Below are 11,326 nucleotides of genomic sequence, written 5' to 3' on the forward strand. Positions count from 1 at the left end.
GTGGCAAGAGGATGACGGACGGAGGTACTCAGAGTGCCAGCTGCACTCTGAGAACCTGGCCGCTGGCCGAACACATGGCCGGTGTCAGCCATCTTGGGGCTCTGGATGTGTTACGTGGGCCAAGCAACATGGCAGAAGGCCTGGCTTATTCTTTGGTTTCTGAAGTGCCTTGACAGAAAAGTTACCATTTGCTCTGCTGTCCCCTCAAAGTTAAAGAGACTTAACCACCTATTATTCAGATAACAATTGATCATCATCATTTCGGAATGATTTAGCAAAATTCTAATAGAAACTATTTCTTTTGTTTTTTTTTTTTTTTTTTTTTTTTTTTGAGACAGAGTCTCTGTCACCCAGGCTGGAGGGCAGTGGCACAATCTTGGCTCACTGCAACCTCTTCCTCCCGGGTTCAAGCAATTCTCCTGCCTCAGCCTCCCGAATAGCTGGGACTACAGGTGCCTGCCACCATGCCCAACTAATTTTTGTATTTTTAATAGAGACAGGGTTTCACCATATTGACCAGGCGGGTCTCGATCTCCTGACCTTGTGATCCACCCGCCTTGGCCTCCCAAAGTTCTGTGATTACAGGCATGAGCCACCGCACCCGGCCAAGAACCTATGTCTTTTTTTTTAAAGAGTAATTGCTCCAATGATTACTTTGGTTAAATTCCTGTGTTTCAATACAAGAGAAAACTGTACTTGGAATCAGAAATCCTAGATTTAAAGCTTAATTCTAGCACTCAGAAACTGTGTAGCTTGGGTTAGTCTCTTAACCTCTCTGAGTTTCAACCTTCTTGTCTGAAAAATGGACATAATGCCATCCTTACTCAAATAAATGGAAACAATAGCAGCTGATAACAGACATGAAAGGCCCATGAAGGAGAATTACTTGGAACATTTTGAGGATCAAAACTATGGATGACTTTAGCTATCTTTCACAGTCACCTGCAGAAAAGGCTGGTCAGACTGGAAGAACATCACCTGGAATGCAAATCTAAGGAAGAAATGATTTGATGGGAAAGAAATGCAAGCCTAATACATGGTTGATGTGGAGGTAAAGAGATGTCTGCTTGGCATCTAGAAAAGGGCAGTGAAGATCAAGATAGGACAGTGGTTCTGTCCACACAGCAGGTGCCTGATGATCAGGCATAGTGTCTGCTTTGCCAGGAAGCTCCACAGCACAGGTCACAGTAGCTCAATGGTACAGGCCATGAAGGCAACTCTGCTAACTCCCTTTGCTGTGACCCCAGGCATCAGAATCACTATTCCTTACTCACTCTTAGTGAGTGACTGTTAAATACCAGATACAATGCTAAGCACTCACAGGGTTCATCCCATTTGATCCTTCAACAAACTGCTATCAGTGGATCTCAAACTTGAATATGCAAAAGTATCAACCTGAATCCATGTTAAAAATACAAGGACCCTCTCCCTTGGTTTGATTCAGTAGGTCTGAGAGCAATCAGGGATTTTGAGTTTTTAACAATATCCAGAGAGCTTAGTGGTTGATATTTTTGGAAACGTGCTGCAGGAAGTTAAGGGCTATTCCTCACCATCACTTCAACTTTAAAAAAGAAAAGAACTGGTATTCAGAGAAATTAAGAAAATTAATATCACATAGATAGAAATTGGTAAAGGCAGTATTTGAATCAGGGAATCTATTTTTAAATCTTTAGCACTTTATTATATAGACAGACTATTTAATATGACTCTAAGTATCATAATAATCTGGCTTCCTATAAAGTCTTTTTTTTCAATTATTTTTTTACCCAGAGGGTGGTAATATCCAAGCAGCTAAAATGAGTATCTCTTTTCATATTGGCTTACTGCTCTGTTTCTAGTGAGCGAGACGAGCTTGGAGAGAATATTAAAATCTAGTGTTTAGAAAGGAGGTAGAAGATAAAAGACTCTCTACCAACACACACACCCCCAATACAGACACACAACTCTTTACACTCTCTCTTTCTCTGTATCTGTCTCTCTTTCTCTCTCTCTGACACACACACACACACACACACACACACACACACACACACACAGAGGAACTGGCTTCTGGACCAGCTAGACCTCTCAGATATCTTTGTGACTTTGCTAATTCAGGTCAAGAGTGACTGAGCCATCTCTCTCACATGAGTCTTTATCCTCGTTCCCATGGGCAAGGCAAGGTGGTTTATCGGAAAGCATGCTTGTAATGATCAATAATGGCCATTGAGGCCCTTACCTCAATGCCCTCAGCTTCTGTCCCATAGTCCAGGGTCTGCAGCGAATGTTTGCCATGAGATCTTTCTGGAACTGTATATTCTGGAAGATTTGTTCCGGATCATTGCTGTCCCCTGTTTCATCAGCACTAAAGCTGTCATCCAAGTTGCTGAATGATCAGGGCATTAAGGAGGAAATCTGATTAGAAGAATTGCTTCCAGCAAAGATCATCTTGCCCTGGGCACAAGTTCAGCATCTCACTGCCCTAGGGTCATCTGTATGAAATGTGTATGTGTTTGTGCATGTGTATGTGTGTGTGTGTGTGTGTGTGTAAAGGGAGGGACCCACAGAAACAGATAATTTGCCAGTGCAGTAGCCTGTTGAAACATATTTATTGGATTCAATTACTTCCACTGGGTCATTAGAAGATAATGATTTCTCAGGGTGCATGATATTATCAGAAAACACAAGATGAGACAAGAGGGTACTTAAGTACTCTTGGATTCCTGAGTCGCAGCAATTTGGGTAGGCAAAATAATTTCTTTTTCAGGCTCATTGAAATAATCAGCTAATTTTAGAGGCAGGCCTCCTTATGTTACTTGAAGGTAACATAAATCAAAACTTCTGCCACTCAGAAACCCCTCTTCACCCTTTCATGTCAATTCATTTTAAGCCTGAGATAACCGAGGCAGAGCCAGGCAAAGCAATTTCTACGAGCAAAAGATTAGCTAAGCAAATTTACATGGGTGAGATATTTCAGGGAAATAGATACTCTCAAGAGGAACAATTTTCCAACATGTAGCAACATTTACTCCCAGTTACACTTAATATGCTTATCCTAATGCAACTTTTTGAGAGGAGTTAAGAATATTCATCTATGACTATTAGAAATAAAAGATTCCATTTGTTATTCTCTAATTCATGTTGTTTTTACTCATTTAGAGGAGAATTTTTTTCAATTTCACCAAATTAAATGGCAGCTGTACTAGACCTTTATAAATATTTAACAAATTCGAATAGCACTCTCATCCACTTCTAACTAGCCTGAAGGCTTTTCCAATAAACACTTTATTTATCATGATAGACATATTATCTGCTCTCTCTTGACATTGCTGATTGAGTGAACATAGAGAAAACAGGGAAACATATCTGTGGGTTTGGCCAGCCATAAAGCCAGGTTGGGATGCAAGCTTTTGGATTCTGACCTCCTGGTCGAGAAGCAGCCAGAAGAACCATTTCCCCCCATGCCCATTGCTGAGGTTGCCATCCTAGTTGTACCACAACCTGGAGAAGTGAGTTTCTGAGTTCATTCTGAAGGACAACTGAGCAGGACAGGGACTTTGTCCCTTGCTCTGATGACACATGCATTCCTTCCTCACACACCTGACTCCTCTGCCCAGCTGATGAATGGGGCCAGCTCACCTGAGCAGCAGAGATTCCTGGTAGAGGTAGCACTGGCTGGCATTTCTCCGGATGCCTCTATAGCGCTGGGATGCCTTCGAGGTTTTCATGGGAGCTAACCCACTGCTAACAATCAGAAGCTGGCCAGAGAGCTAGGAAGTTGGCAGGCAAAGGTCTGTCCCGAGGTTTCTGAATGGAAGCAGCGGAGTTTGCTCTGCCTGCTAGTTCTCAGGAAGAAGACTGTGTGCTTGCAGCTGGTGCTCTGAGCAGGGAAGAATCCAGGAGGCCAGTCATGCATATGTAATGTTAAGGTGGCTGAGGCGCACAGATTGGCTGGAGTCTAGACAGCCAAGGGTTTGGCACGGTGATCTACAGATCGCTTGGTGCTGTACAAATGATCACGTCCGTTAACCCCTTATGCCCTGACAGTCCTGGATGGTTTGCAAAACACTTTACATCTGTGACCATGACTAGTGTTCACAAAACACTGAGGGAGTACAAAAGGCAAGGCTTAATTTCCCCAGTTTTTTACTCTCATCGAAGAGGCTTAGAGACAGTAAGGACCTTGCTTGTGTTCATACAGTGGAGTTGAGGAAAGGCACAGCCATCACATTTTATTTTTTCTTATTTAGTTTTTTCTCAACTTAGTTTCTATTTTGAAAAAAGTCAAATCCTTAGAAATGCTGATGGAACAGTACCAGGAATATCTGTACACTCTTAACCTAGATTTACCAATTGCCACATTTTGCCACAATTGCTTTATTTCTGTCTGTATCCTTCCCCCACCACACACCATTTGAAAGTAGATTGCAGAAATAATGACACATCAACCCCAAGTACTTTCAGCATGATATTAATAATAATCAAATTAACATCTTATTACATTTTACCTTTACCATACATGGTCACATTAATGAGCACTATGACTCTGAGCCTGAGGCTAAAAGAAATAAAGAGACTTCCTATAGCATTTGGTAAGAAAGGAAGACTTTGATAGAGATTAGACTCTCACCTCAATGTTCTGAAAATAGGTTGCCTGCTGTAAAATGGGATGAGTAGTTCATCCTAGTCCTTCAGCAAAGGTCAGCAGCTTCTCCTCCCCTTCCCCAGCCATCAGCAGAATGGAGCCCGGTTCCTTTGTCACCTGCAGACTCTCACTGTTAGCCATGCATTGGGATTCTGTTCCAAGAACCTCATTCCCAAGTCCAAGACTTGCCTGGTTTCACAGTGTAAACCTCTATTTGCTACTTAACACAAGAAATGGTTTGACTGCAGTGAGGTTAATTGCACCTTTGTAGTAACAGAATGGGAAGGTGCAGGACTGGAGCAGACATGACTCTTTCTATTGAACATTACCCACTGCACACTAAAGACTCAATAAATGGGTGAATAAATAACTGAAGTGGACACCAGACAACGGAGCAGAAAGAAAATCCATCAGCAAGTTCAGATGTGGGGCTTCGGAGAGAAACTTCATTCATTTGTCCATTCAATCCTCCACTAATTCATTAGCAAATAATTGGAAAGATCTTACCACACACTGAACTGGCAAATGTAAGCAAGAGCCCTAGCCCAGGGGTTCAGGACCATCAGGCAAGTGTTCAGACCTAGCGCTGAAAGCATGGGAACGAAGTGGAAGGCTGAGTGCCAGAGCTGGCCTTGGGTCAGAGATGGATCTGGAGCCTCTGGGACCAGGTCATCTGTCTGCCAATTTGCTTGAGGCCATTTGGCCTGATGCTCTATCTGGTAACATTAGATAAAATGTGTGCTTATCAAATGGACAAATGGCTTATACAATAGAATTACTGCTAGCCCCACTGGGATTTTTTGCATTCTTTCAGAGATCTTTACTTATCTCAATCATTCCTGAACATTTCAAAGATTTTTTTCGTCCTACTTTTTCTAAAGCCCCCCTGCCTTATTTTGAAATATTTACTCAAAAATTTAAAATATTTTATATTAATCTCACTCAATTAAGTATTTTGAGTGTTTTTGTTTCCTTTTGATGTTACATATACATGTATATTGTAAGGGGAGGTAAGGAAAGGTAGCAAATTTTGCAGTACACAGGGATTTATTAAAACAAATTAGAGCAAAATCAATCTTTTTAAAATTTCATATTCATCAGGTAATTCTCTCTGGCACTGTAGGTGAGATAAGTGTCAACCTTAAATAATGAGATTCAGAAAATTAATTCAGAGATTAAGAATAGAGTTTATTTGAACACAGAACTTGAGGGTAGCCACCCAGGAACCATCAAGTCCAAATAAATGGGATCAGCATTCCAAAGTGGAGAAGTTAAGGTTTTACTTGTATAGGCAGAGACAGAAATGTTAGCCGGATTACATTTTCTATATGAGAACAGTGCATATGTTTCCATATGAGACCAGTGCCTATGGTTATAGATTGCTTCATTCTAAGGAAGATGACTTTATTACTCTGTGAGAAGGGGTAGTGATCCTGGTAGGGGGGTGTTATCTCTGATGCCCTTTGGCCTTTCTAATTATTTACAGGGAAGAAAAGGCAGAAGTTACAGCTGTGTGCCACATGACTCAGGCTGCAAAGCCACATTCTTCTCAAGGCTTAGAATAATTTCAAGTTACAACAGCATTAAGTTTAAGTTAATTTTAATAATTAAGTAATTTATTGGCCGGGCGCAGTAGCTCACACCTGTAATCCCAGCACTTTGGGAGGCTGAGGCGGGCCTCACAAGGTCAGGAGATTGAGACCATCCTGGCCAACATGGTGAAACTCCGTCTCTACTAAAAATACAAAAATTAGCTGGGCATGGTGATGTGTGCCTGTAATCCCAGCTACTCAGGAGGCTGAGGCAGGAGAATTGCTTGAACCAGGGAGTCGGAGGTTACAGTGAACTGAGATTGTGCCACAGCACTCCAACCTGGCAACAGAGCGAGACTCCGTCTCAAAAAGATAAATAAATAAAAATAAATAAAATTAAGTAATTTATTGAACCTAAATGAAGATAGGTTGAATAAAAGATATTTAACTCTATTTTTAGTATCCAAATCATAAATTAACTGAGACAATTAAATAGGAATTGCAACTTTTGGTATTAATCAATTGTCCTTGTTTTTTGCCTAATTTTAAGGAAATGTTGATTTCTAAACATTTTTATTATGAAGTTAATGTATAATCATCAAACAAAATGGAAACAATAGGAAAATTAGAAATAGCAAAAACCACCTAGAACAATAATGCTCAATGATATTAACTATTAATCTTTTCAGCTTTTTAGAAGTGCATATTTTTCTTTATATATTTTGTGGCTGTACTGTATATGTGTATTTCTCTTACCTTTTCCATTGATTTTATATTTAAAGCAATTTCCATGTTTTAAAAAAATTTTCTGTGGGCATATTTTACCAATAGGCTATTGAGTGGTATATTCTGTCTAGGATGTGAAGCATTTAACTCTGCCCCATTTCTCAAACATCCATTTTGTTCTCCCTAGTAGCGTTTGTTTGTTTGTTTGTTTGTTGTTGTTTTGAGACAGAGTCTCACTCTGTCACCCAGGCTGGAGTGCAGTGGCACCATTTTGGCTCACTGCAAACTCTGGTTCCCAGGTTCAAGCGATTCTCCTGCCTCAGCCTCCCTAGTAGCTGGATTACAGGTGTGTGCCACCACACTCGGCTAATTTTTTTAGTACAGATGGGTTTTCACCATGTTGGCCAGGCTGGTCTCAAACTCCTGAGCTCAGGTGATCCACCCACTTCAGCCTCCCAAAGTGCTGGGATTACAGGCGTGAGCCCAGCCCCCACCGACCTTTTTTTTGGCCATCGATATTTTCTGCTTTTCGCATAATTTCTATAGAATTAGTTTTTCAGAAGTGAAATTACTAGATCAAAAAGAATATTATTTAAGAAAATTCAATGTTGTCAAATGAATATTGCTCCCTTTATTTATATTGATTTAATGTGCTTTTATTATTATTGGTAAAATGAGTTTTTAATCAAAAATTCACATTTGTCTATGGTCTGTTTATGGTTTCCTTGGTCTGATTTTTACAAACTCCCTCTAAGTACCCCCCGGCATTCATGTGGGCAGTGTGTTCAAGGCGAGGCTGTGATTGCAGCCTCTCATTCTCCAGCAGGATGGACTTGGATGCCCTTCCCCATTTCCTCTCTAGACTGCTGCTCCTCTGGGTGCTGAAGGGCCAGGCAGAAAGAGAACATAGAGAGGATGTTGCTTTCTGAATGCAAGGAGATTAATTACTCCACATGCATTGACTTCCTCTGACAATTTGATTAAAGGTTTTAGATGCGCTGGATACGTTTAAGTTAAGCCAGAATTTGTATGTAGATAAAATGACTAAAAATCCAAAAATCAAAAAGGTTCCAAATAGTGTCAAAATAGGCTAAAATTATTATTTCCTAGACCCACTGCTTACAGGATCTATGGGGTGAGAGAAAGAAGGTAGTAAGGCAGATAGAGATAGCAAGTGAAGGCCTAATTGTATAACATATGAATCTTGTTCAGTTCTAAAAACAAAACAAAGCAACAATAAAATGTAGTTATAAATCCCAGAAGGTTTCATCAGAAATGATCCGAAGGCTTAGCTTACAGGGACAAAAACATTTATTTCCTACGTCATCAATTAAAGAGTTGTTTTCCTGCTAAGTGAATTCTATTCTGAGAAATGAATATCCCTGGGCACATCCTAAAATTTATGTGTGAGTCCAGTGTGTTCCATCAGCAAAGCCAAGGTCTCTTTTCTTAGCTATCAAATTTTCAACTCTGGATTTTACAAGACAAACTTTCCCATTTCTGGGACATATTTACACCTCTGTTATATTGTTTTAGCAACCCCAAAAGCTTTTGCTTGAAGTTTAGAAATATGTTTTGGGTTTGGAGAATATTTTTCAGGGAAGATTCTCAAGAAGAGATTGTTTTCAATTATCTGAGTAACAGCTGAATTTGTTGAGGCATGAGAACAATTTTTATTTTTATTTTTGGATTCCACATGAAATCATTGGTGGCAAATAAATTTGAAAACTGTGCAGACCCTCTGAGATTTCCCCTGGGGTCCTGTGATACTCTGTAACTATGTTACACCTTTAGAAAGTAGTCTGAGATTCATAGATGGGTTGGTGGGGGTAGGGGGTGGTGTCCTTTGCTATATTGCCCCTTGCATTAAGTGAAGATAGATTCTTATCACCATAATAGAATCCTTTAAAAAGAAGAACAAATCATCAGATAGGTTGCTGTTGGGATACAATTGTAACGCTGCCCTGTCCCATCAGCTGTTAAGCTTCCTCAAGGAATGAGATTCCTTTTCATATATGAGTGTATCTAAACACATAATCTGTCCTAGGAGAAAGAAAAAAATTGAAGTTTCTAAAAAACGCGGGTAAAAGACAGCAGCTGAATTCCTTGTCAAACGACTATTTAGTAATTGGCTGAGAGTTTTCTTGAATGATTTTTAGACTGTCTGTATTTTCCCAAGTATTTGGGGAATATTAGAAAGCACAGCCAACGTCTCAGGAGGGATGAGCTCTCAGCATTTCTTCACGTCCTTACAGAAATGCTATGTCTCCATCAGCAGATGGAAGCCAAATAGCATCTGGGATCAGCTGAGACAACAGAACAGAGCAGATTCCAGACAAAACAGTATTTACGATATGTTGATCTACCGCCAAAATACGAAGTTTATCATGTTTTGCTTTGGTCTCGATGTGATATTTTAAAACCCCTTCTTTTAGAAAATTATCTTCATCTTTTCCTCACATCTCTTTTCATCTTATATTTTCATTTTAAAATAATTAATGGTCAAATAGGGATTGAGGTATACAATGTGATGATTTGATATATGTATATATTTTGTAATGATTACCACAATCAAATTAATTAACATGTATTTTTGACATATCTTTTCATTTCTTGTTTTATAAAGATCTTTCAAAATCCTTTTCCTTAACGTGCAAACCAATTTAATTCCCCAAAGCAAGGCCTTTTAAAAATTAAACTACTCCTGCCCTCTTTTTTCACTTTTAGTACTTTACCTTCTTTTTAAATAATATTTTCATAGGTCTAATTAACACCGCATTTCTGCCTCTACATTTTTTGATTTTTGAAGAAGGAGAGTTCTGTCTTGGCATGTGTATACCCACAAATAGTCTTCATGTATAAATTATATTCCCACCTTAAATCTCATCGTATATATAAATGCCATGATGATCTTTACAAATCATGTGGGATTTTATATTACTCGTAATTTTATATTACTCATAATTTTATATTGCTTGTTTAGAGATTTAAAAGCCTGATGAAGGAACAGTTGAACTCAGAGAAACAGCAGGTGAAAGTAAATTTTTTTATTTATTTTTTCTTTCTTTTGCCAACATTCTGCATCACCTCTTGTTTCTAGCCTCACTTTCATTCCAGCAGCTTCTAGGGTGTGGCTGTGGCTGTGGCTGTCTGGCTTCCCTTCTATTGATACCTCTGGCAGCCTTTGAGGGATGAGAGGGCTTGGGGGTTTCCACTGCAAACATGAGGGAGTAGGTTGAGTGCTTCGTTGTTGAGGTGAGCTTCCCTGATGGGGTTGAACCCTGTATATCAGAAAGAAGCCCAACCACCCTTTTGCTATTTCATAGTGAAGCATTGCATTGAATCTCCTGGAGCAGACATAAATGAATGTTGTGGCTCTGGAGTGGTAAAAGAGATTGCAAACAAACAGTCTTCATATCTCCTGGGGGTGCTTTTTACTGAGCTAACATAGCTAAGCTGGAAATGTGTTTTCCAGTATTCCATTCTCTGTGTGGTGCTGGCCACAAAGAGACTTGTGTGTCTAAGTCTTGGAAGATGTAAGAGAAGGAGCTGCCATTTTGTGTGCTCTGAGGTGGGTAAAGGGCACCAGATGCTGTGGCAGCTCACACAGGTCTGTCATCTGCTAGCCTTGCCTTGCGGGTGGGGCCATATCCTGAGCCTCGCACAACCTCAGCTCCCACTGGTTCTCTTCCTTCAGCTCCTCTGAGCCCTGGGCCAGATGTGTGTACAGCTCCATGGTGAAAGCCACCAACTTTTCCAGTAGGTCTTCTGCATCTTTTGGGTGGGAGGTGGTGAGAAAGAGAGGTGGGCTCTATTTCATCCTTTTGAGGGGAAATGGGAAAATACCTTTTGTCCTCTACTTCCTCAATTTCACACCCAACTCTCCTTCGTAACTCCCAGTCCAGGCGACATAGAACAAATTCAGCCCGGTATCAGATACTACCTTTACAGAGATTTCACAACCAGTCTCACCATTGTGCAGATCCTAATCCCTGTTATAAATTCTATATATTGGTTCTGTTTCTCCAATTGAACCCTGACTGAAAAAGCTCTTCATGGCTACTGTTGCCTGCGAATTTTATCTCTTAAATTAGTAGATGGTTATACTGCTCTGCCAGGACTGTCTGACTTCCTGAACAGAAAGCGTAAATGGTAAAGTGTGGATTGTGATTAAATCATTGATGACCTACTGCAGGTTGGTAGTTTGTTCTGTCTGAATTGCATCTTAGAGAAGCTCATTGAAATGTCTTATATAGTGACATACTTCCTTTTCTCCAGTGTTATTTAATGTTCTCTTATTTTTATAGCCCTTGACCTTAGCTTTTTATTTAAAGCTACTGAGGGGCTTAGATTACTGTTGCCATTTTTCTTGGGATTATGCTAATCCAGGTTTTCATTTTACTATGTCAATCTCTACTTACATTTTTTTTAACTCTGCTGGTTT

At 39.9% G+C, this 11,326-nt stretch overlaps 1 protein-coding gene and 1 long non-coding RNA gene across 5 annotated transcripts in view; one reads left to right on the forward strand and one right to left on the reverse strand.

Annotated features, from left to right (window-relative positions):
* The window catches only part of TMC3 (transmembrane channel like 3), a 40,653-nt gene extending 36,929 nt beyond the window's left edge, over window positions 1–3,724 (reverse strand). The window contains exons 1-2 of the mRNA XM_019011342.4: window positions 3,619–3,724; window positions 2,219–2,365 (exon numbers count right to left, since the gene is read on the reverse strand). Coding sequence (XP_018866887.4) covers window positions 2,219–2,365; window positions 3,619–3,707 — 236 coding nt within the window. The 5' untranslated portion in view covers window positions 3,708–3,724. The remainder of the gene's footprint in view (window positions 1–2,218; window positions 2,366–3,618) is intronic.
* Window positions 1–11,326, forward strand: part of LOC109023531 (uncharacterized) — a 98,535-nt gene that overhangs the window by 45,006 nt on the left and 42,203 nt on the right. The gene's annotated exons all lie outside the window — the stretch shown is intronic.

Source organism: Gorilla gorilla, chromosome 16 (genome assembly GCF_029281585.2).
Source record: "Gorilla gorilla gorilla isolate KB3781 chromosome 16, NHGRI_mGorGor1-v2.1_pri, whole genome shotgun sequence".
In the NCBI taxonomy this organism is placed as follows: Eukaryota; Metazoa; Chordata; class Mammalia; order Primates; family Hominidae; genus Gorilla; species Gorilla gorilla.